We start from the raw sequence: 25,516 nt of genomic DNA, 5'->3' as shown, positions 1-25,516 counted from the left end.
GTTCCTATTTTATAGATGAGGGCCCCAGAGAGGTTAAGTGACTTGTCCAAGGTCACACAGCCAAGGAGGAAATCTTTTCCTTTTTGAAGGCACAAAATGGGATGGAAGTTGAAGTTAGTGTGAGGATTGGGTGTGTGGTGACTCAGTAGTTATTTATCTTGCATACACACGGCTCTGGCTTCAATCCCCCTCACCACCACAACTACCCAGCTCAGGAAAAAAGAAAATGTGGGGAACAATGTTTGGAAAGAAAGGGCAATTTGAGGTGTACCTGGGTGATGACAGTTAGTTAGATGTGCTTCAAAGGCTAAGAATCCATTTTAGGGTTGGGGAAACTGAGGCACAGAATGGCTGAAGTGATGTTGTTGAATTGTCCTTTGGTGATAGTAGTTGATGGGCTTAAGCTACTGAGTATCTGGGCAGAAGCAAATAACCAGCTCACAGTAGAACCAGGCTGGACAGGCCTAGTGTTTCATCCTAAGACTACCAGAGATAGGCAGTCTCTCCAGGGATCTTGTTGAAGCTCAGGGCATCGGCATGTGGGGTAGCTTCTCTCCTGTTCTCAGGTATATCTTGTCCAGCTCATAGCCCACAGCCCAGGAAGGAGGCCCATGTCTTCCGCTGCCCGCTGAGCCTCAGGAGTTAATAATTAAGGGTTTAAGAAGATAGAAGCCTGTCTGGGAGGCCCCGCCCGGCCGCTGTGCTCCTGCTCCTGAGAGATAGCAAAGGTTAGTGTGCGAGGCTCTGCCTGGTGTGGAGGCAGGCTCTGCCGCTCGACCTCCTGGTGGTCTCCAAAGGGACCTCAGCCTGGCCCCAGGCATGGACGCCTCTGAGGAGCCCAGGAAGTGCCCTGCCCGAGGGTCATGCCCAGTGTTCTTGGCCATGAGCTCAGGCACTGTCCGCTATACTCCATCAGGTGTGGGTCCTGTACCTGAGAGGAACTTTAGAGAGGAGACCTGGGATGCAAACAGGTGAGCTGAGGTCTGGGGACACTGAGGGGAGGTGGGGGATGAGTCCTGACACTCTGCAGGGATGTGGGGGTCAGAAGCCGGCTTGGAACGATGGGTGGTTTTGAATGGGGAAGAAATTCAGGAAGCTTCTTACAGGGTGGGCACTCGGAAAGGAGCCCTGGTTGTCTGGTCCAACTTGAGGTCTAGACTAAGGTAGAAACTGAAGGTCAGAGACACCAAGCCACTCATCCTAGATCACAGCTAGAAACAGATGTAACTTGAGAATCTGAGACTGATTCAGATTCAAGTCCCATATGCCTTCAGGCTCATCCTAGTGTCTGTGACTAACGGTAGCGAGCTGGGGGAGGGGAGAGTTGACAGGAGGTGGTGGTGTGGAAGGAGGGACGATGAGGCTTTTGGTGATCTGTAACTATAAACATATCTTTAAGTTTTTTCCTCCCTACTGGTTGGGCCTGGCACTTAGTAGATATTTAGTAACCTTCTGAGGGCTGGCTGTACCCAGACATAGCTTCCACCAGCACCAGTGGCTCTGGGTTGTCCCTAGGAAAAGCTTCTGTAAAGAGATTCCACCTCCCCTCCCCTGGCTCCTGTGACATAAGGCAGGTTCTTTAACTTCTCTGAGGCCACCCCCTTCCAGTGGCACAGCAAGGCTCCCTGTGCTGCTGAGAGGAAGCCCAGAGCTTGGAAGTTCACAGAGTCTAGATGCCCAAATGACAAGATATTTTTGGTTAGTAATTGCACGTCAATGGTCAATGCTCTTAGGGTGGCGACCACACACTTGTCCTTGGAGGCCTCAAGGGCTCCTAGGATGAGGCCTCTTCCCCGGGAACCTTCCCCTTTGCTGACACATCCTCTTTGTCTCTCACTAATTCCATTGACAGAATTTATCTTTGCCCTGGCTTTTAAACACTCGGAAGGCAAAGGCCCTGTCCTGGACTCTCTTTGTGTCGTCTTTTCCTCCTTCCCCTAGATGGTGACCAGAGCAAGGAACAGGAAAAGAGCATTTGCTCGGGGCTTAGGTGAAGGGCTCAAGTCAACACAAATATATTGATATCTGCTTTGGCCAGACCCTAAGCTGGGCTAGGTTGGGTGGAGGAATATAGCCCAAGGGTTGGTCCTTGCTCAGGAGAAGCCTGGAAATAATCACCCTATAGTGAGGGAAGGACATAGAAGACCTGGGCTGAGAGATTCTGTCAGATGAAAAGGATGCTATGGAGAGCTGTCTAGGTTCTCCATGGAGAAGACGTGGATTCCACTCACCAAGTCTTTGTTCCTATAAGCTGAGATAGGAGCATCTTGTCTTTCTTTAGAATACTTTATTACGTGTGTATGTTCATTTGTGGATTTCTACACACTCATGCAGATGCCCACAGAGGCCAAAGGAGGGAAGAAGAGGGCATAGGATTCCCCTGTAGCTGGAGTCAGAGTTTTGAATTGTCTGATATGGGTGCTGGGAACCACAAGTGGGTCGTCTGTAAGCGCAATGCATGCCCTTTCTGGCTGAGCCATCTCCAGCCTAACTCTTTTCCTGTGTTGTGTTGTTTTGTTTTGTTTGGGGGGGGGGTTCTTTTGTGTTGCAGGGTTTTATTTTGGTTTTTTTTTTTTTTTTTGGCTTTTTGAGACAGAGTTTTCCTGTGTAACAGTCCTAGCTGTTCTGGAACTCACATTGTAGAGCAGGCTGGCCTTGAACTCAGAGATCTTGCCTATCTTTGCCTCCTGAATGCTGGGATTAAAGGTGTGTGCCACCACACCCTGGCTCTCTTCTGTTTTGAAAAGAGCCACTATTAGTTGGTGAAGATGGGTCCTAGGCAAGTCAAGGTTCTGGCAGTAGAGGTCCTTTAAAGCAGGTCTCCCATTCTATTTACCATACTGGAATTCCATAAGCCAAGCGTGTGGTCACAGTCACTGAGGGAGCTGAGGGGAAAGTATCAGTTCAGCCCAGACTCTGGAGACCAATCTAGGTGGTATATGACCAACACCCACAGAGAAGAGGGGGGCTAAGGGAAAGGAGAGAGGGAGAATGGGGTTCCAGCCTGGAGAATTTCTTCGTTTCACGTGGCCCTTAGTTCAGAAGGGGCGGCTGTTGTGTGGATGGATGAGTGAAATGTGTTCTTAGAAGCCCAGGGAGCATTGTAGACGCTGCCCGTGGGAGCTGATCTAGCAGTACTCAAGGAGAGGTTGACTATGGGCTCTACTTATTGGATCCTGATCTGAGGCTGAACTTCATTCAGGTCAGTGGTTAGAGCCAGGATAAAAGGAGGGCATAGGAACTGAGGGACAGGTGACTAGTGGCCAGGGATGAAAGCTTTTTACAATTCTTTTTTTAAGTACCTGGGACAGACAGGTGCTAGCGAAGTTGGCAGAGATGTCTCCAGTGCTTAGGATGGCTCGAAAGGCAGGGATGAACAGAGTATTCAGAGATGTAAGAGGAGGGACCTGGAAGCCGAGCTGGTAAGATTGGGCCAAAGTAGCACTCTCTTAGCTTAAACGGCTCAACGAATGATAACTTGTTCAGGGTCTGCCCCGCCCCCTTCCCAGAAGCCCAGTGTCAATCAGGGATTGATGCCATCTAAGAGCTCCAGACCAGTAACAGGGCTAGAAGTCTGAATGAGGGTACAGGAGCTGTTTGTCTACTTTGAGTGACAATCTGAGCGAGAAAGAGCTGAGACCACCCCCGAGAGCCATTGTAGGTTCTCAAACAAGGGTAGACCAAAAGTGCAAGGCAGAAAGTGATAGGGAAAGGCGGAGGCCAGCTCTGGATGCGAGATGATGGAACCAGTCCCGTTCGCTCTGGCGGGTCATTGTCCCCAGGCAGCAAGAGGGACAGGGCTGGGCCGGCAAAGGGGCGGGACCGGGCACGTGGCCTGGGGCCCGCCTCTCAGACACGTGACCCGCCCAGGGCAGGGGAAGGGCTCCGCTGGGGCGGAGCCGCAAACCCACGGCGGCCAGCCGGACAGACTGGCGGTGGAGCGATTGACAGGCGGCCGGACAGCTCTGGGGCCCCGGCAGAGTTGGCGGCGCGCGAGGACGCGGCTGCGGCGGAGACGCCGGGATGTGGAGCGGGTAGGTCCCTGCACGCCGGTGGCTCTGCGCTCCGTCTGGGCCGCGCTGGCCTCCTGGGATGGGAGAACAGGGGCTCACTGCTGTTGTTTGCACCCCACTTGGGAGATAATCTGTACTCTCATCCCTGCCTGCAGCAGCGAGGTGCATTGTAGCATGAGGACACACTGCAGCCCGAGAGCTGAAAGGACCTTGGCAGGACCGATCTGAGTTGCCCCAGGGTGAGAAGGGTGACCCCTCCAACTCCTAGCTCCAGTGGAGTGCATGAGAGAAGTGGGGGTGGGGGAGGTGCATAGTAATATGCATACCTCAAAAGTAAATCTGGGGCACGCATTTAAAGGAGGGCACACCCATGAACTCTAGAGAAGCAGTGCAGTTGAGAAAGCTAGCTGTGTCTCTCCAAGGTCCATCCCTAGCTAGTTGACTAGAACCTTCTGATTCAAGATGTGAGGTGGGTGGTACCTTCCCACAGTCTGGAGGGAGATAGGCACAGACCCTGAGTCCTGGGTGAACCCTTTTCCCACCCCTCATCCTCACTCCCATCTGTTAGGGCCATCGGTTCTTGAAGCTGACTCCTGTTCTTGGCCAGCCTAATAAGAGGAGACCCTGGTCCCTGTTCACATCGGTTGATGTTCTTTCTTGAATTTAGACAAACGCCTTCTCCTTCCAGGACTGCAAAGACTAGGTCTTGCGATTGTTCCTGCTAAGGACTGTTTCAGGATAGGCAGAGGATAGGCGGAAGGAGGAAAGCCCTGGGGAGGGGAACAGGTGAGATCTGTTTACTCTCACGGACCCCCAGCTGATTGAAGTCGAAAGGCTAGGGGAACTATGCAGCTTCAACCCCAGCCAGGGCACTAGAACTGAGCTCCTGTGGGGTGTGGACTGGCTTGATCTTTTAGAGGGAGCAGAAGTCAGCCTGCGTTTCTTGGAGATTTGCTCCAGGGAAAGAGGCTAGCTAGGCTTGGGAAGTGTTTTGGGTGGGTTCCTGGTGCCTGCCTCTGGTAGAGGCAATTGTGCTTGGAAGAATGCATGTGCCTGGGGCTGTGTGTTTGAGGAGCAGCCTGGTCTGAAGGAAGCTGTGAGCCTTTCTGCTGGGTGGACCGAGACAATTGCTGTATGACCCTTAGGGTAACAACACCCCCTTCTCTGGGTTGGAGCCAGCTTGAGCACTTTGGGGGAGGAGGAGGGTCAGAGGAGATGTCAGGTGTCCTGTCTCTCTCCACTGTATTCCCAGGTCTCTCATTGAACCTGGAACTTGTTTAGCCACGCTGGTGGCGTGTATATGCCAGTGATTCTCACGGTGCTGTGTTCCCTCGCAGTGCTGAGCTTGCTGGTGCATATGATGACCACACTGGGATCTGAGCTCAGGTCCTCAAGCTTACACAGAAAGCCCTCTGACCCACTGAGCCGTCTTCCCAGCCCTTGGACATAGGGATCCGAGTCTGAGTGTCTAGAATGTCCTGGGGACTTAGGGGCCTTGGAGCACTCCACTCCCTGCAGAAGGTGAGAGGGACCATGCTCTGGGTCATGTCAGCTCTAAGAGGTATATCCTAGGAGGTATGTATCCTAGCAGGAAAGCTTGGGGCACGGCCATTCCAGGGTTTTTGGAGGTTGGCTTCCTGCTGTATATTGAACTGAGCTATGGTGTTTTGTTTACAGCAGAGTCCTAGATGGAGATAAGCAGAAGTGACTGGACCCTGTAGGAGCCAGGAGTAGAGATCCTTCTGAGGATAAACCTTGAACTCTGAAGTAAATGGCAACACGAATCTGATTTTTGGAGTAGGGGAAGTGGGTACAGGGTCTCATGTAGCCTAGGTTGGCCTCAAACTCCCCATTTAGCCAAGGATGAGTCCCTCTCTCCATTTCCCAAGTACTGGCACGACAGGCATGTGCCACAATGCCTGGCTTAGGAGTGCTGAGAATGGAATCTAGAGCTTTGTGCTCTGCACAAGGACTCGGGCAGCTGGGCTGTGTATCCAACCTTAGTCTCATTTTGGTTTGCTTTATTTTGGACACAGGTTCTTACCATATAGATTAGGCTGACCTGGAATTCTTTTTAAAGAATTTTTTATTAGTGTGGTGTGTGTGTGTGTGTGTGTGTGTGTGTGTAAGTTGAGGGGAGAGAGCACATGTGCACCACACACATGTTGAAGTCAGAGGACAACTTTGCGCAGGTGGTACTCTCCTACTACTTTTTATGTGGGTTTCAGGGATCAAAATGAAGCCCCCAAGCTTATACAGCAAGCCCTTTTCCTCGCTTAGCCATCTCACTGGTCCTCACCTAGAAGTTTTAATCCTCTTGGGTTAGCATCCTGGATACTGCACTGCTATGCCTAGCTATCTAATCTCACTTTCAGGGGCTCCACTGCCCCAAACAGACAGACAGACTGGGCTTCCCCTCCTCCATTTCCTACAGTTTCATAGGCCTGTGGTCTTGGGGGCCAAGCCCACTCTAGGTGATAGAGTGAGGATGATATTTTGAGAGTTCTGAACCTAACACAGTCCTGGGAACCTTATGGTTCGTTGGCAGAGTCCAGAGACTGAGTTCTGCACTGGTTCTGTCCCACTGAGCATCCACACGACATTGGTGTGACCAGCTGGTTTCAGTTTCTCCACTTCCTGGATAGGACAAATCATACATATCTCTTGGGAGACCCAAATTCTAATGGAGTGCTAAGGAAAAAAAAAGTTAAGATCACCCTGCCTCCCAGGAGTTAAAGGCCATGCCTTTACCCCTAGCCAGCAACTAGGGAGTTCCACAGTTGCAGGTGTCTGGGCTCTGCAGTCTTGAGCAAGTCACTTACCTGTTCTGGGCTTTCACTGTCCTAAGAGCTTCTGCCATGAGACCTAAGTCACAGGGCACTGAGGGCCCCAGGATCAGGCAGATGCTCTCCCCACTCACTGTGGCCCTTCAGCAGATGGAAGTATCTTGCCTTCTCTTCCTTACCCTGCACTTTTGTGTGTAGGATCAGACCAGATACCCTCAGTAGAGCCCTGCCTCTCTAGGCCTGGGAACTGGATGTATTCTCGGTAAACCTTGGGAAATGAGGAGGGGAGGGTATAAAGCAAAATAGGTGGTAAGGAGGGGATGCCATGGTGGCTCCTGAAATCTTCCTTGCACCTATGGAAGGATCAGGGTGTGGACGCTGGCCAAGTAGGTGTTCACTAGGCACATGCTATAAATGTCAAAGGTGTGTGTGTGTGTGTGTGTGAGAGAGAGAGAGAGAGAGAGAGAGAGAGAGAGAGAGAGAGAGAAAGAGAGAGAGGATATCTTGGACTAAATGTATAGGGAGCTCCTCAAAAGCCTGTACCAGTAGAGCATACGATTCTCTCTTATCTAGGCCTGGTTAGTGGAGAGACAGAAGGCTGTGTCCCCTCCTAGACTGAGCTAGTTTGGCCTGGGGTGGGGGCAGTGGCAGTGGCAGGAAGAAGTGGCCTGGCCACCTACTTAGTCTCTTGATCTCTTCCTCCTACTAGGCCCTGCTGCTGCTCTTGCAACCCCACCCCCATGTGCCCCACTCCCCTCTGTCAGTGACTTAGGCCCATCTTCTTCCTGCCTTTTGTGTCTCTTTGCCTTGACTCATTGGGTTCTGACCCAACTCTAGACCCTACTACCAAAGAGATAAAATGTGTCTCTGATCTCAGGGTCCCCCTCTGCCACCCACCCCTAAGCCCAGGCTCAATTCTGGCTGTTCCCAATGGTGCCTCCCAACAGCTGCTACGGTCCTGCCTTTTCCCTTTAACCACCCACAGCACTCTACTTCCCAAAAGCCTGAGCTAGCCCCTTTCGCTTCCTGGAAGACCCCTTCCCACTTCCTCATTCCCATCCCACAATTCTCATTCACCTTTCCCTTGGTTTTAAATTAGCTTAGTTAATCAATTACTGTACTGCATATTTTACCTTCTCTTCTACCCAACTCCGCTCCACTCTTACCCATGCCTATGGACCCCCTACAGTGCATTGTCTGCCTGTGTGCCCTCCCTCAGCTAAGTCCTGCCCAGCAGGCAAGGAAGCCCTGGGCATCACCCTTCCCCACTCCTCCCTTACTTGGGCACTGTCTCCAACTTCCTCAAACCCCATCTGCATCCTGCCTCACTTCTCTGAAACCTCCATTCATTCCCGCTTCTGGGGGGCAAGTCACATGCTGTTTGTGCTGTGCCTGCAGTCTGGGGGAGGCGGGTGTCAGTTCTAGCCATCACCTCCTTGCTTTGTATACTAACCCTGCCTCATTCTGGGATGCCCATCTCACTGTGTGACTGTCATGACACCCATGGTGTTGGAAGTGGTGGATGAGCTGGCCTGAACTTGAACCAGGAGCCCGGAACCCCTGTGTACATGCTGGCTAGCTGGGCTTGTGGGCTGCTTATAGAGAACCATTACAAAACCTTTGCTGGTACCTTGTTGCCACCTGAGAATCAGTCATGTCTGTCATTCTTACTTAGTCTCCTCAATGGGTCTGAATCCACTCCTTGCACCATAGCACTGCCCTTCTGAGAGAGAGTGAGTTCCAGGCAAGATTTCTGTAGCTTCCCCAGGCACCAGAGGCTCCCAGCCAGTCCTTTCCCTGCTCCAGAGCTGTGCTCAGGGCCCCCTCTGCTGTTTATTTAGTGAACCATTGTGGCCTGGAAGAGAGAAGGGATTAACTGTAGAAAGCAGTAGAGGGCCATGCCTGCTTGCTGAGGAGCCCAGAGCAGCCTGACTTGTCCAGGCTGGGAGACGTAGAAGCTCAGAGGGTCGAGAGAGATCCCTATTTAGCTCTGGCCAGGAATTCCTGATCAGAAGGGTTTTAAGCATCTGAGTGGCCGACAGGCCACAGGGTTCAGGATTCCTCCTTTAGTTATGCTTTGGGGGATAGAGACGAACATTCCTGCTGCCTCTACAGGACAGGCTGGTGGACTGCGGACTGCAGCCACTGCACTATGCTTCCTGGGGAAGAAACCCAGGAGAGGGCTTCCTGTACGTGGGGGCCCTTGGCTCCTAAGCTAGCTTCAGGACGGGGGATGTTGGCCACCCCATCTGCTTCTGACCTTGACTCTTAATATCTCTCACCCCTAGACGATTGATTCCCATCCCATAGTGTGCTCCTCACAAAAGATTATATTCCCACAGTGTCTGCACTGAGGAAGGGCAGGGATCTCAGGTTCCTAGTTGGTGGAGACCCGAAGAAGGGTTCACGGGCAAATTTTCAGGCTGAAGTGTGTGGACGGTCAGAGAGTCTGGCTCTGTTGGACCCATGGAGCCCTTTCCTTCTTCCTCTGATTCTTTATGAATCACCAGAACTGCCCTCAAAGGGAAGAGGATCTGCCCACTAGAGTGGTTGCTAAACACACACAGTTCTACCCTTCTTCCCCTCCCGCCTCTGCTCCCCTTGCCAGGACACAAGCGCCTGTAGGTTCAACTTCAGGACCCAGAGTCAGGGCGAGCATTTTGGGCATCTCTGCCCAGTCAGAGTTGACCTCTGTTCACCCAGCGCTGTAGCAAGTGAGTTCCTATTTGATTTTGATAACCTCCCTCTGCCTCATGGTTTCTTTATCTATCTATGGGGAGAACAGACTGCAGGAGCTTCAGGCATTCCCAAGATCTTGGCCACAGTGCCCTCCCCCCCACCGGGCCATCAGTCTGGGCAGGATGCTTTCTGGCTTAGCAAGAGTCCAATTTGAGCTGGACTGGGTAAGGCTTCTCTGCTGTAACTCATAGCTATGGAGCTGCCCTGGGCCCAGAAACCCTTGAACATCAAGCATATGTGCTGATTCCAATACTCACCCCATACCAGGCCACTTGGCCAGTAGGTGGTGGGGGGTGGGGTGCAGGCTGAAGACCTGGCTGCCTGTCTCCACACTACCCCTGACCAGTTATGGGAACTCCATGGAAGTCCCCTCCTCTCTCTGAGCTTGCACCCCTATCTGTAGTATGGGGGAAAGACTACAATTACTGTGTAAAGAATATATATATAAATAATATGTGGGGCTGGGGAGGTGGGGCAGAGAGAGCGTGCTCAGTCATTAAGAGCACTTATTACTCTATCAGAGGACCCAAGTTCCCAGCATCCACATCGAGAACAGGACTGCTTGATGCTCTACCTCCAGGGGATCTAATTCTTATTTCTGGTCCCTATGAGTACTGTGGAAAGACACATATGTGTGCACATGAGTACAAATAAATCTTACACACACACCCACACACACACCTGAGACACATGAGTAAGCCAACTGGGGAGCTAGCTTAGTTGATAAAGTGCTTGCTATGCAAGCATGAAGACCTAAGTTTGAGCCCGGCACGGTGGCACACTCTTATCATAGTCCGGGGGAAAAGAGGCAAGAAAATCCCTGAGGCTCCTTATCCATCCAACTAAAGCAAATCGGCCAACCCCAGATCCCAGTAAGAGACCGTGTGATAACTTCAAAGAAGCAGCCTCCCAAGCTTGACCTCCAACCTCCACATCCATGTGCATAGACATGGGTGTACCAACACAAACACATAGACACTGACACACACAGAAAACGCCCGGTCCATGGGCAGAGTTCTCATCCCATACAGCTGCCACAGCACTGTTAGGGGCCTCAGACCTCAAGAACCCTGTGCCAACAAGACCCTGCCCCCAAAACAAAAACAAAAACAATGGTATTAGGAAAGTCTGTCTGTCTCACATGCACTGGTGGAATGGTGAATCTCTGCCCGTACCTTATATTCAATGAGGCTCAATCCCTGCCAAGCAGGGCCCAGTTCCAGGAGCCTCAAGGCTACACGTTGGGCCTGTTCCAGGGCAAAGAGAAGGCTGGGTTGGGTAGTGGCCAGGGTCGTGTTAAAGGAGTTGGCTGTGGGCTCACTGCTGTAGTTTCTGAGAGCTCAGATTCTTTGTGTGACTCAGAGGGAAACTGAGGCTCAGAGGTTCTTTGGTGAACTTCTCAGGGGCTTGAGGAAAAGAGAGAGGGGCAATCCCCAGCATTTCCTCTCAGTTATTCCAAGACCCAGTCTCATTGGCCTTGTGTTCTTCTAATGCCGGCTTGACTGAGCCCCTCCTCCTCACTTCCCGACGGTTATCAGTCAGCCCAGCCCCCTCTCCCCACAACCCGCCAAGCCACCGCTGCTCTGAGGCTGCTGGCTCAGGAGCCCCAGATTTTGCTGAGCAAGCAAAGCCAGAGGTGCTGTCTCTGCACAAACGGCCACTGGCCAGACTTTCCTCTCTCCCTTCTCCAGGGTCTGCTTTCTAGGGGGTGTTGTAGCTTGGAGGTGGGAGTTGGTTAAGGATACAACCCCCCAGTCCTTTTAGGGGCTTCAGCTTCAGCAATGGGAGGGTCCTGAGGCTTCCAGAAGAGGGCATGTTTGTCTTTGGTCACACAGAAGGCCAGGGAGAGCTGGATTTTGCTCCTCACTCAAAAAAATCCAGGGGTGGCAGGAAGTGGGTCTATTATGCCTGGACTATTTGTAGACTCTTCCTGCTTGCTGAGGCCTGGTGCTTCCTCTCTGGCCTGCCTTTGTTGACTTCTATCATATTAACATTCCCACTAATGATACCATGGCATTGATAACGTTCGAAGGGTTTCTGCCCATCCCTTTTAACTCTTGGAAGTGACAAACACAGGGACAATCCTATCTATGGTGTAAGGATTGGTACATTTACATTCATTTGTCAGCTCAACAAATGAGAATTGAGTTTGCACCTGGTGGTGGTCGCCTGCTGCGTACCAAGCACTGCCCAGTGCCCTAGGTTGGGGATGGGTGACAAAGGTGCATGGGTCCTGCTTCGTTCCCTAAGAAAGTTCCTGCTTGGTCATTCTATTGTGACAGTCCAGTTACAGCTCGTAGTGGCTCTATTTTACAGACGGGCAGACTGAGGCTTATGTGACAGGTATGTCACCTAGGGTTGTTCCCTGGGCTCAGTTCTGCAGGTCTTGAGTCCCCATCCTGTGTGTGCTCAGGCCCTTGTTTGTTTTGCAGCCAACCCCAACAAGACGAGGGCCTCTCTGTGGGCCTCTCCGCTATCCCAGTCCCCTGGAAAAACCTAGGCCCCAGCAAAGGTAACAGGGAGTCCTCAGGAGACCTGGTAGAAGCCTCCACTTCCTGGGAGAAGGCCCAGGGTGAGGAACACCCGGCACCTGCTCCACTGGATGTGTCACGCCTGCGCAGCTCCTCCATGGAGATCCGAGAGAAGGGCTCCGAGTTCCTAAAGGAGGAGCTATACAAAGCCCAGAAGGTGGGTGCTCCAGGAGAGGGTTGGGGGCTGAGGAAGAACAGCTGCACTGAGCGAGCCCAGATAGCTGTGGAAGGAAGGGAGAGGAGAAATCACTTGTCAAAGCCACGTGCACTGGGCATGGTGGCACACACCTACCTTTAATCCCAGCACTTGGGAGGCAGAGGCAGGCAGATTTCTGAGTTCAAGGCCAGCCTGGTCTACAAAGTGAGTTCCGGGACAGCCAGGGCTATACAGAGAAACCTTGTCTCAAAAAAACCAACAAAACAAAACAAAACAAAACAAAACAAAACAAAACAAAACAACACATGCCAGGCCTGTGCTGGAGTCCTGAGAACTCAAAGGAAAAGGCTGGTTCAACCCAGATCTTCAAGCATGCTAGGAACACAGTCCATCACTGAAGTCTCAGAGTCTAAAATGACTTTCACACATCCAGACTTACCTAGGAATCTGCTCCAGCTGGGATGGGCTGTCAGGCTAGGCTTTTAACCTCATGCATGGGCTAAAGTACCACTGAATGTCAGATACCTGGTGACAGACCCAGAGCTGGTGGCTGGGGAAACAGAGTCTGGCTAGGGAAGGCTAACAGCTTCCTGCCTGCACCCAGGAACTGAAGCTGAAGGATGAAGAGTGTGAACGGCTTTGCAAAGTACGTGCACAGCTGGAGCAGGAGCTAGAGGAGCTGACAGCCAGCCTGTTTGAGGTACGCTGGGCAGCCTGGGAACGGGTGGCCCATGTGTCTGGGCTCTGGTGGCCGCTCATGCAGAGGTGCTGCTCTTCTAGGAAGCTCACAAGATGGTTCGGGAAGCCAACATGAAGCAGGCGACATCGGAAAAGCAGTTGAAGGAGGCTTGGGGCAAGGTGAGACCCATCCCTGTGTGCCTAGGCCAGCCCATGGCTCCTGGCATAGCCCGTGCTAGGGGGTACTGCCCTCACCTAGCAAGGGCATGCAACAGGCTCTTGCTACCAGATCTACCAGACATCAAAAACAGGAGAACCCAGGTCTGGGACAGGTAGGGTGGGTCTGAAATTTAAGTAGCCCATGCACCAGACTCTATCAGTACTCTTGTGGCACCTCAGAGACTTTTCTAGGGTCCTCTGGATCCAGGAGGACCCAGTGGTTATTATAGCTTCTCCTCCTGCCTCCAGAGCAGAAATGTCGGCCGTGGTGGTAGAACACAGGCAGGGAGTTTCCTCTCTTAGAACATCTGCCAATCAGTAAATGTGAAGCCGGGGCTGCTTTTCTTGGCTTCTGGGGACCCATGAATACTTAGTGGGAACCCTAGGAAGTTCCCAGATGCCGCCTCCAGCAGAGTCTCACAGTGTGACCTGAGGCAGGTCATGTCTCCTGTCAGCCTTGGGTTCCCTATCTCTAGAATAGATGTCTTAGAGGTTGTTCCAAGGGTAAGGAGACGGGTTAGGTACTGCTGGGGATGCTTGGCTGCCAGGCTGTGGTAGCCATGGTGACATTAACCCCATGTTGGGGTTGATGGTCATCTTGTCTGGGACAGATCGACATGCTACAGGCAGAGGTGACAGCCTTGAAGACATTGGTCATCACATCCACACCAGCCTCTCCCAACCGTGAGCTCCACCCACAGCTGCTGAGCCCCACCAAAGCTGGACCCCGAAAGGGCCACTCACGCCAAAAGAGCACCAGCAGCTCCCTCTGCCCTGTTGTGTGCCCCACTGCAGGGCATATCCCTACCCCTGACAAAGAAGGCAAGGAGGTGAGGCACAGGCCACAATAGTGGGCTCACAATCGGGAGGGTTGATCATGTTAAACCAGCCAAGTCAGCATCCTGAAAAAGCTATCCTGATCCCTCCTGTGGAACCTACCACCTCTTTCTCTCCTCTCTGGGGTTCAGGGTTCCCTTGAACCACGAAGGCTGGGTAGGCTGATACCAAGCAGGAGGTGATAATCTTTGAACTTGAGGCTGTTAGAACCTGAAGGTCCTCTCTCAGAACACCTCTTCAGAGGTGCACTTTCTGTGTTGAGTGATAGGTGCCACTGGACTTCTAGGGGCTACCTGGTGTTTTGTGACTACAGTCTTTGTTTTTTTAAGATTTATTTATTATTTATTTTTATGTGTGAATACACTGTTGCTGACTTCAGAAACATCAGAAGAGGGCATCAGATCCTGTTACAGATGGTTGTGAGCCACCATGTGGTTGCTGAGAATTGAACTCAGGACCTCTGGAAGAGCAGTCAGTGCTCTTAGCCACTGAGCCATTTCACTAGCCCGTGACTACAGTCTTAAGGTCTAAGACCACACTGTGACACGTGCGTATTCTAGGGTCCTTGGGTGCGATACTGAAGCAGCTATGGCCTTAGACAAATGTCTCTCTCCTGCCTCGACAGGAAATGGAGGGAGGGAGGCTTGGTCCAGGCTGGACTGACATGAAGGACCATAGGCCACTGGGTAGAATTTCCATCACTTCACACGCCACATACCATGCCTCCCTTAGGGTGAGGATAAAAAGCCAGCCTTTTTAGTATCAGAGGATCACCGGGGAGACATGGGGTGAGATTCAGCTTCCTGGACTCTTGCTCAAGCCCATCCTAGCTCAGAACTTTCTTCATCTGTCTCCTGAGCTTCTAGGAAGGAAGTGCAAGCAAGTCATTTCAGTCCCCTTCTGAGCACCGCGCTTCCCACTGGACACTGACATCTCCTCCTTCCTCCTGTCTGTCTCTGTTTGTCTGTCTGTCTGTCCATCTGTCCACCCATCCCCTGGCCCAGCCTGGGCTGCCCCCTCTACTCTCCCTGCTCCTGTGCGTGATCCCCAGCAAGGCTATCCACCTCACCTACGAGCCGACCTGGCAGCTCCTATCTAGGGAGCCGCCCACGACCCCCAACTCCGATACCTCTCTCTCCTTTTCCCGACAGGTAATGGCTCCTTTAGGGGCCACCCTCTCTCTCCCCTCTGGGCTTCACTCACTGTGCATGCAGCCCAGGGCAGGCCATTGTTGCCCCTTCCAGTGGGCAGCAGGGAAACCTGTGAAATGTTCTTTCCTGTGTGCATGTACCTATATGTGCATCCTGGACATAGAGGGAGACCTGCGGGTTCCTATGGGGACCCACAGGTTCTCACAGGCTTGCTCTTGATGTTTCTTCCAAAAGGAGTCAGTAGCAGCATTCAGGCCAAGGCCTTGGATCCAAGTCTGTAAAATTGCCGTGCCAAGAAACTTAATGTGCACCCAGACACAAACTGTGTTGTTCTGAATTCTTTGGTGCAAAGGGCAGACAGGACCTCTTCTTTGCCTGGACTGTGCTCCCCTGCATGGCTGCTGAGAGCAGGCCTGATGGTCCACTGAGCCCTCCTGCATCTCCCTGCTCTTCTCTCCATCAGCTCTGCTTTCTCTGGTGTGCTCACCCTCATCCCTCACTGCCCCCACTTGGCTCCCCTCTCCACTAGGTGGATACGACGCTGTTTGCAGAGTTCCAGGCTTGGAGGGCTTCACCTACCCTGGATAAGAACTGCCCCTTCCTAGAAAGGGTGTACCGGGAGGACGTGGGCCCTTGCCTTGACTTCACAGTGCAGGAGGTGAGGTGGACTGAGAGTGGCTAGCTGGGGACCCAGCCTAGTCATTCCCTGTCACCCAGCATCTCACTGCCCTTCCCTGATTTGTCACAGCTCTCAGCTCTGGTTCGGACTGCTGTGGAGGACAACACACTCACCATTGAGCCCGTGGCTTCACAGACACTGCCCGCTGTGAAGGTGCCCACTGTTGAGTGTAACAACACCAAGTAAGCTAGCTTAGGGTGCTGGGTCCCTTCCTGCCCACATGGGAAAGTCCAGCATGGAGCCTTGGGTAGCACCCTGGGGGAACTGGGATATAAGCCTGAGTCTTGGGCTTCCTAGATGGATATAGAGCCTCAGGGTGGGTAGGGACTGTAACATTCAGGGTGACTGACTGTCTCCCAGGATTCATGACCTAACCTAGGGACTCCCAAGAGATGGACATGGGTCTGGGGGACATAGTTCAGTAAAGTCCTTGACTAGCATGCACAAAGCCATGAAATCTGTCCCCAGCACCACGTAAAACCAAGTATGGTGGCATACACCTGTGATCCAGCACTTGGGAGGTCGAGGCAGGGAGATCAGAAGTTGAAGGTCATTCTTGGTTACATAGCAAATTCAAGAAAAGCCTGGCCTACAAAAACTCTGTTTAAAAAAATAAACATAATAAACCACAAGGGAGGAGCAGTCACCACTGTCACTGTCCCCATGTAGGACCGGGAATTATCTTTGACAAAGATTCCTGCTGCCAGCTGGGGTGCTTTTTTCTAGCTGTAGCCAGTCATCCTTGCTCCCTCTCTCTCCTCTTCTGTCCCAGAGAGATACTGGGCTCTGATTGGCAAATATGTGATTGCTAGTGGCTGGCTCTATCCCCTGCCAATAAATAACAGCCCTGGCGTCTTAGCCTGCATACTGCTCAGCCAGCCCTGAGCAGAGGTAGCAGCAGAACTAAGAAGTTAAGGTGGCATTCCAGAGCTTGTTCAGTGGGGCTGGTTCCACAAAGGAAGCCTGGCCACACAGAGGGAACATTTGAGCCAGCTTTTTATGCAGAGGGGAAAGAATGAGTGAAGACCAGGGAAGCTAGAGTTTGCACTGCTTCAGAGTCAGGACATAGCCATGGAGCAGAGATCTGGGGCTGAGTCTGAGAGGGTTGCTTGAAGCCAGGGTACGAAGAGCCTCTGCAAGGCAGGGCACCAACTTACTAGAGGGTTTATTAGGGGGTACTAGCTAATGCTCCCTTAAAAGAGAGTTCTCTGGTCCATTCAGCCTCACAGTCAAGGAAGAGACGACAAACACTATTAATTGTTCCTTTACTTGGGATTCTGTAACTACTTCCTGGGTGATCTGGAAGCCACGGGGAACGATGATGGGTTTGATGTGGCCTTTGGAGAAGCGCCTGGCTATAATGCAGAGAAGAAAGGAGTGAGGGGAAAGAGAGAGTGGTTGGAAAGAGCTGAGGAAATCCAAGCAAAGGGGCTGAGTAGTCTGGGGACATGGTGACCAAGGACAGGTGTAGGGGTGGGAGCCAGGAGAGTTCTTCATGGAGGCGGGGCCTGTGGAGGAGCAAGATTTGGGAGCAGGAATCTGGAAGATGGGCTCTCAGGAAGACTGAAGCTGGGTAGCTGAAGGTGCTAAGTGGGTTTCCTTGGCTTGACTGGGGGGGAGGTGATGACATGGGGTTCTTGTGAGGCAGAGGGCAACACAGGGCTCGATGAAAGTGTGGGGATGTGAGAGGCAGTCAGACCAGACTTCAGTTAAAGAGGTGATTGGGCATAAAGACCCCAGTAATGAGGTGGGGGGGGCGGGTTCGAGGCTGTGGAGGGTGGGGCTCTCATATACCTGGCATAAGGTTGACCAAGCTCCTCTGCCTATGATGGGGAAAGGAACGGGGTCTGAGCATGGCTCCAGCTGCATTTAAGATTTATCCTGAAGACGTTTGCCCTTCCCCACCTCTTTATTTGACCCTGGGCTCCTTTGGAAGATGGGAGCGGGGAGGCCAGGTCTGCCTGTCTGCTGTGCTGTGCTCACTCTCCATGCATCCTCTAGTTAGGGCACATTCCCTGCATCTCTGACCCTCATTGAACACCTTACACTTCCTCTGTTCTCCATAGCACATGTGCCCTGAGTGGCCTGGCACGTACCTGCCACCATCGAATCCGCCTGGGGGACTCTGACAGCCACTATTACATCTCACCGTCCTCCCGGGCCAGGGTGAGTCAGCTATCCTTCACCTTTGTGCTGGGCAAAGCTGTGTAGTAGAAGAGACTGGGGCTGAGGAGGGTCTAATGGTTTGGTATGTGATCCTTGCTTAGAGACACTGAGGTGTTGACAGAGAACACAGCCCCGGGGAGAAACTCTACCACTCTTTCTGCTGCCAGCTACTGACTGTGTTGTGCCAGCCTTACCCCCCCCCCCCCTTGCTTCCCCTTCCCAGCACCAGGCTTGGCCACACCTGGCTGGTGCTCCTCTCCTTTCTCACACTACCCTGCTTGGGCAGACTTCCCCCAGTTCCAGCTCTCTGTACCCTCTCTGGCTTCCTGGCGAGTTCTATGTTTGGGGGGACTAGCAAGAGCACCACCCCTCTTCTTTCACTCACCAGTCTCTGGGTGCCTCCCATGTAGGGCTTTCCTACCTGAGAACCCTGGGTAGGGGCTCCCGTGGGTCTGGCTGCCTGCTGCCTTCCATCCTCACTGGTTCTTTAGATGTAGAGCCTGCATGGACATTTCTGGAACTTCCTGGTGGAGGGAGGGAAGCAGGATGAGGGCAGGGAAAGGGGAGCAAGCCAAGACTGGCCTTAACTTCAGCTAGATCCAGAAAGAGTCCCAAGCACAGAGCTACCTTCATCCTAGCCAAAGAGCTGGCCTGCTTTCCCTCCACAAAATGGGCACCATGGGCTCAATGTAGCCTAAACCCTCAGAATCTGGGAGAGGGGACCAGGCCTGGCGCTGGGCGCTGGGCAGGATAGCAACAGAGCCCCTCTTGTCTAAGAGTTTTTGTGGCTATGCCAGTGAAGGGTCACTAGAGCTTGGCAACAGGCCTCTCTAGCCATTCTTGGTCCTCAAGTATGGACCAAGGCAGCTCAAGGAAGTGACTGTAATTGCTTTTCCTGGAATTACACATGCACGGCACCTAGTTTATGTCTGGTGGGCCCAGACCTTCTTGCTCCAAAGGAGCAGGTCCACAGAGGACTGAGCTTAGCTGTTAGTGCAGGCTGCCTGATTCCATCTGCCAGCTTGACCACTTTCTCACGCCACGCTTGACAGTCTTTATCACAGGTAAAATGGGCACGGTGAGCGTCTGTGTCTCACTCACTGCACTGCCAACAGGCAGCTGTGGCACGTATTCTTAGGAACAGACTCCCACTGGGAGTCTTGCTGCTGCTAATTAAACCTGGGAAGCCGAACTCTCATAAAGTCAGAGAGTAGTCCTTGGCTCTGCCAGGTACCTGGGACTTATTGTTATGGCTTTCAGTGGCTTTCAGAGGGGTCCCTTAGAGTATGGGGAATCCTGGTGGCTCACACCTTTTCCATTCTGCCCACAGATCACCGCAGTATGCAACTTCTTCACCTATATTCGCTACATCCAGCAAGGTCTGGTTCGGCAGGATGGTGAGTGCCCCCTAGTGGTCTATTCAAGGAATAGTGCCCAAGCGAGAGAGACAGGGAAGAATGGGGCTGGCAGAATTGGCCTTCCAAGTCTACTTGTCAGCAGCAGCAGAGGCAGGAATCTAGGGTTGGTTCCTCCAGTAGAAGACCAGAAAAGGGGAACATTGTAGGTTAACAAAGTTAACCTGATCCTCCTTGGTGCTGGGTTCTGCTTCACTGGAGCAGCGAACCTTCCACATCACTGGTCATGCTGCCTTTTCTTCGGCACAGAAATCTCTCTATGGCAGCAAAGACAGCATTCCCTTTACTAGCTTTGACATTCAAAGTTCTTTATGATGGGTCTCTCCTGTGACTCTTGCCTACTTCTTCATGCCCGCCAGAAATCCTGCCTCCTGAGTCCTTGCTTAAAGGGCCCTTTTCCAGACACAGGGACTGGGGTCCTGGGCCCTGCTCAGTGCTCTGGGGTCAGGGTGGGAAAACATTTGCAACTGGAGAAGTGTAGTTAAGCCTATTATGAAAACAACTGTGTGCAGTGCATGAATGTCTGACCAGGCTGAGGGGGCTCCACATCACTGCCCTGCCCAAAATGGGAGAGGCGGCCAGGGCAGTTGTGTGACGGGACCATGAACTCTCCTCTCTGTCTGCAGCGGAGCCGATGTTCTGGGAGATCATGAGGCTGCGGAAGGGCATGTCACTAGCCAAGCTTGGCTTCTTCCCCCAAGAGGCCTAGGGCATGGCCCCAGGCCTGAAGTAAGCTCTGAGCTAGAGCAAACAGCTGCCTTGGGACAGAGAGACAAGAAATCCTGGAGCCAGCTCTGAGCCAGAAGCTGAAAGGACAGATAAACAACCAGGCTGTAGAGACAGTTCTGAGCCAGTACCACCCATCCGTCCTGAGACAGACAAAAGGACAGCCTGGCCTGCACTTCATGAGATCACCCTCTTGCCCACTGAGCTCTGTAGCCAACAAGAGAATCTCAAGAAAGTATCAAAGACCAAGGTGCTCGGAGCAAGGAGCTCAGCCTTGGGGAGAGGACCCTTGAGTAGCCAGTACCCTCACCACAATCCCCTGCTGCTTACCAATGCTCTCTTGCTGCCACGACTTCAGAAAGGGGCTGTTCTAGGGTGGCTGGATTTCCAGGGTATGCTCTACCCACAGCCTCCAAGCCCTGGGACACCAGCACCCCCTTGTGGCCATTTCTCACTCTGTTTCCAAGTGGCCTCATTAGACTGCCCCAGTGGTAGGGCAGGCAAATGTCTCCAATCTGAACAAGGTGGAGGGATAACTGCCCCGAAGTGCTCTGAAGGTGAGTCCAAGATCCCTCCTCCATTCTTCTGCATGGAGGCCTCCCTCTCCCCTTCCTCTCCACTTCAACACCATCTCCAGGAGGCCCTGTTCCTGAAGTTGCCAGGAAGTCTGGGCCCTTTCTTCCCAAAGTGTGCCACCAGGGGAGCCTCAGGACATAACCCTGGGCAGCCATCCAGACTTCAGGGGCCCTGGATATAGGATGGGATGGAGAGGCTGGGCCAAGCAGGACATGGACCCTGCCTTATCCATCATAGCCCACTGTGAACTGGGCTGGGGGCGGGGGGGAATCCAACCTGGACATATCCCTCACCACGCCCCTATTTCCTTCCAATGGAATGTAACTCGATCTCTATTTAATAAAGGAAGGCTTTGTTGGTAGGGGCTAGGCGGCAGTGGCCTTCACTCCTGTGCCTTGGGGCTCTGGCCAGGGCTTGGGCATCTGAAGGAATGAAATCAAATCCTTTCCTAACTGGCCTCGTGCTTGGGATTAAACCCAAATCCTGAAGCTACCCCCATGGCTACCACCACTTTCTTGCTGTAGGGAAGACTGTTGAAGTTGTCCTTAGCTTTTCACGGGGCTATGAGGGATTGGAATGAGTTGACCACTCTCTTGAGAGTTCAGCTCTGATCTGTGAATCCCCCCAAAGCCCGTAGAGATGACCCCAAGTCTACTAGAAGCCTGGAGTCAAAACACCCAGGCTTCCTGGGGCTGATCGATGCCACCTGTCATAGGACAGACGGGGACGACAGAAGTGCCAGGCATGGCAGGCACAAGTGGAGGTGGGGGCAACCGGGATCCTGAGAGACCTCAGAGTAGGATTGAGGAGAGAGATGTCTTGTGGTTCTTGCCTCTGCCCAGCCAGTAGGGCTTTGTGCTTTCTTGAAAGGAAGGTGCAGCAGATTCTGGGTTGGGACAGAGGTTGTCAGTAGCCCACAGAGATTTCTCTATTGGCCTGAGGCCCAGGTGTACGCAGATGGTAGGTCAGCTGGGGGGCTGGCCAGAGCTTTGTCAAGGTCCTCTGCCGCCTTCACATGTTCTCTGGCAAATAGCTTGTTCCCAGGACTCTGCTGCCTCCATTACTCCTCTATTCTTACATCTCCTCCCTCCTCCACTATGACTAGAATCCTTTGCTGTGTCCCCAGCCCCCATAGACATCTGGTCACTGATCAGACCCTGTCGTATCCACTCATTCACTAACTAATACTGGGGTTTCCTCTACCTCTGCTGGACATTGGCCACAGTATGCATACCAGTAATATATCTACATCCAGGTTACTGGATGGAGAGAAGTAAAAACCAAAGGATGTCAGGGAAGGACTTGGTGTGCTTGTGGAATCCCCATGGCATCCCCTGCTATGTCAACCCTTCTTCACCTGGAGACAAGAGTGGATGAAAGCCTGAGTACTTTAATCAGTCTTGACTTCTGGGTTCTGGGCCCAGCCATATGCAGGACCACAAAGCCACCAGGAAACACCCAGAGGCCCACAGAGGACCTTACTCCCCTGACTTGTCCTGCTTCCCCAGAGCATTGGCCATGATCTGATGCCAGGTGGGGCCATCAACACAGCCACACCCTGCTAGTAGCAATTAATATCTAAGCACCAGTCATAGCTCGCAGCCTTCTCTGTGAACCCATTATTCCAGTCTCTTAGCAATGTTAAAACATGCTATTATCCCTCATGTAAATGGATAGAGGCACTGGAGAACACAAAGAGGTCCTGAGGTTGGGTTTATTTACCTCAGTGGTAGAGGCTTGCCTAGCAAGCACAAGGCCCTGGCTGGGTTCAGTTTCCTGCTCCAGAAAAAAAAAAAAAAAAAAAAGTCACAAAGAGGTCCTAAGTGTCTGGAACGTGTAGTATTAACCCACCCCTTGGTGGTTTTTTGTTTGTTGGTTGGTTGGTTGGTTGGTTTTTGTGTTTTTATACCGAACACTTTCAGTGAATGTAGGTTTTTCACCTCTTTAATTGATGCAGAAGGGTGTGAGTGTAGATCAGTGCTAGAGTGCTTAATTCAAGGTCTGAGGTTTGGTCCCCAGAACCACACACACAAAACAAAAGTAACTGAGACAGGGATGGAATTGTGACCTAGGTTTCCTCTGCTCTACCCTGGAAGTAGCTCAGGGCTTTGACTCTTGGGGTTGACTTGGGAGGTTAACTGCCACACCAGATGTTCTTAAATGTTCTAGATAACCCATTTGGGTTTGAAGTCTTGGCACGTAGAAATCATCTGAGCTCTCCTTGGCTAGCCCTGAGTCTGGCTTCTAGGCATGGAGGTATTGAAGCTGACTAAGTACATTTACCTGGTGCAGGACCCTGAGATATCTCACTTCACCATCTTGGTACAGGACCCTGAGATATCTTACTTTACCATCTTGGTGCAGGACCCTGAGATATTTCACTTCACCATCCTTGGTGCAGGACCCTGAGATATCTCACTTTACCATCTTGGTGCAGGACCCTGAGATATCTCACTTCACCATCTTGGTGTAGGACCCTGAGATATCTCACTTCACCATCTGCCAAACCTGCCCTGATTTGAATCCTGCCAGGGCTGTGACCTTGGAGCAAGTTGCCTTTCTCAGTTATGAACTGGGATGATTATTCTTCCCACACAGACACAAACAATCTTCCCTCATTCACTCATTCATACAATGCATGCATTTGGTGTTTGTGAGCTGTGCATGTGTGAATGCACATGGGCCATGGTTCACAAGGCAGAAGACAACTCTTCTATTGTCTTGGTCCTCATCTTCCCCCTTGTTTGAGGAAGTCTCTCTCATTGTCCCTTGATGCATAGGTCAGGCTAGCTTCTGGGAATTATGCCATCTCTGCCTCCCACCTTCCCACTAGGAGCATAGGGATTACAGGCATGGACTAACCGGATCAAGCTTTGTAAGATTTCTGCGATTCTGGACTCAGGTCATCAGACTTTCACAGGAGGTGCTTTACCCACGAAGCAATCTCTGCGATGCTTATTTTTTTTAAAAATAAAAACCAAACGTGTAATCTTCTACATTTTAAAGTGTAGAATTATACTTGTGTTAGGCACACTCAAACTGCCATGAAACCAAGCTACAAACATTTTGCATCTTGCAAAACAAACACTATGCCCATTGACTAATTCCCTATTTCTCCTGCCCCTAGACTGTGGACATCAGCATTCCACCTTCGGCCTCTGTGAATCTGATTCCTCTAGAGATTTGTTGTAATGGAATCAGCATACTCTTCTTCTAGTGACTGGCTTGTTTCACTTAATGCAATGTCAATATCCATCCATGTTTTGAGATGACAGGATTTCCTTTTAAGGCTTGGTAATATTCTGATGTATGTGTAACAGCCCACTGTGTTTATCCATTAATTGGAGACACACACGGGTTACTGGTACCTGTTAATGTATATGCAAATATCTCTTGGAGACCCTGCATAGAGTCCTTTGAATAAATGACTCTTAGTAAATTTGCTCATATAGTAGGGATTTTTTTTTTGTTCTTGTTTTTGTATTTTTAGAGGATCCTCCGTACTTTTTCCATGATGGCTGTACCATTTAATAGTTCTACCAACAATACTCCAGGGTTCCAACTTTTCTGCCTCCTGGCCAAAATTGTTTTACTGGTTTTGGTAGTAACTATTCTAAGAGACGTGAGGTATTTGCTCTCTGGACTTTGATCTGTGTCCTGAGTAGTGATTTAGGGTCTTCTCACCTTCACTGCACATTTCTGTGTGTCCCGCTCTTACCAAGGGTCAGTGTTCTACCATAGTTGCCAATAGGCTTGTCGTTGCTGGCTTAAATAGTTTCAAACAGCCTTTACATAATCCTGTGGTGCCCATGGCCTCTGCCCCTCCTTTCTCAGAAGAGTTGTACTCCGAACTAATAACCAAGCTCATGATAAGGTCTGTGACTCAAGCCAAACCCTAGAGCTCTGACTTGTGCCCCCCCCCCTTTTTTTTGTGCTTCTGCTGCCTGAGCTCCAGGACTGCTCTTTCTTTCTTGGTGGCTTCAGAGCTTTTTCCTAAAGCCACTGCTTGCATATCCAGCTTGTTGAGCCTCCCTGGCACTGTACAAACATATCTTGGCTCCAGGACAGTAGCTGGTGGCTCTGTAGGGGGTGGTGATTTCAAGGCATCCAACCAGAGGCCTGGGTGGAAGCTTACAACAGTAAAGAATCCAGCTGGGACAGAGGTAAGGGGCTGTATTCAAGGCATTCCAGGGGACTCTCAAACCTCAAGCTCGCCCCCTGCCCCAAAGCACTTCACTTGGCTGGCTTCCCTCTGCCTCCTACACTCGCACACCCTGGCAGTGATCCAATGGCAGCTCAGGAATGTCGAGTGATGCCTCTCCCTTTCCAAGTGGTCTGAGAGGCCTCAGCTGCCCGGATTTGGAGATGGACAATGGAGACTCAAGTTCCTCTGACTCCCTACAAGTTGCAAGTTCTCTGGGGTCAGAGATGAGAGAGAGAGGTCTAGAGATGACCCTAAGACCTACAGAGAACTAAAGTGGGAAGCTCTTTGTGTGGGAAGTAGAAAGAAGTTACTCATAGTTTATGCTTTATGGAAACACACAGCTAGATACAGGTGGAAAGAGTCTCATACCACCTGTAGACTCCATGCTGGACTGAAATGGCCAGAGAGGGCAGCATAGTTAGAGCCTTATCCTTGGTTTATCTCCCACGTCTGCCCAGCCTCCACTTTGGTGTCCACCCCTAACTGCCTCCCATACCTGAGGCCAAGATCCCAGGGAAGGAACCCTTGAATGGCCCTTGAGCCAGCCACATCTTACTGAGAGGTGTGAGAATGAATCAAGGACCACACCCTATGAGCATCCAAGTTTGGATACAAGAGGTGTATTCCTTGGGAAGAGTA

The 25,516-nt window shown here is 51.7% G+C and overlaps 1 protein-coding gene across 8 annotated transcripts in view; it reads left to right on the top strand.

Moving 5' to 3' along the window:
- Positions 1-22,443, top strand: part of Rab3il1 (RAB3A interacting protein like 1) — a 34,935-nt gene extending 12,492 nt beyond the window's left edge. Inside the window, exons 1-11 of one of the 8 annotated variants that reach the window (XM_021152422.3) lie at positions 663-728; positions 917-971; positions 11,971-12,226; positions 12,831-12,926; positions 13,007-13,084; positions 13,735-13,953; positions 15,641-15,769; positions 15,860-15,972; positions 17,857-17,956; positions 19,287-19,353; positions 19,998-22,438. In XM_021152422.3, coding sequence (XP_021008081.1) covers positions 12,167-12,226; positions 12,831-12,926; positions 13,007-13,084; positions 13,735-13,953; positions 15,641-15,769; positions 15,860-15,972; positions 17,857-17,956; positions 19,287-19,353; positions 19,998-20,080 — 945 coding nt within the window. In that variant the 5' untranslated portion in view covers positions 663-728; positions 917-971; positions 11,971-12,166 and the 3' untranslated portion in view covers positions 20,081-22,438. The other 7 variants (XM_085833906.1, XM_085833907.1, XM_085833905.1 and 4 more) reach the window with 7 other exon arrangements.
- Positions 22,444-25,516: the final 3,073 nt, after the last annotated feature.

The sequence above is a fragment of the Mus caroli genome, unplaced genomic scaffold (genome assembly GCF_978045245.1).
Source record: "Mus caroli unplaced genomic scaffold, Mus_caroli_1 scaffold_20, whole genome shotgun sequence".
NCBI classification, from domain to species: Eukaryota; Metazoa; Chordata; class Mammalia; order Rodentia; family Muridae; genus Mus; species Mus caroli.
This window is presented reverse-complemented; position numbering and strand designations above follow the sequence as displayed.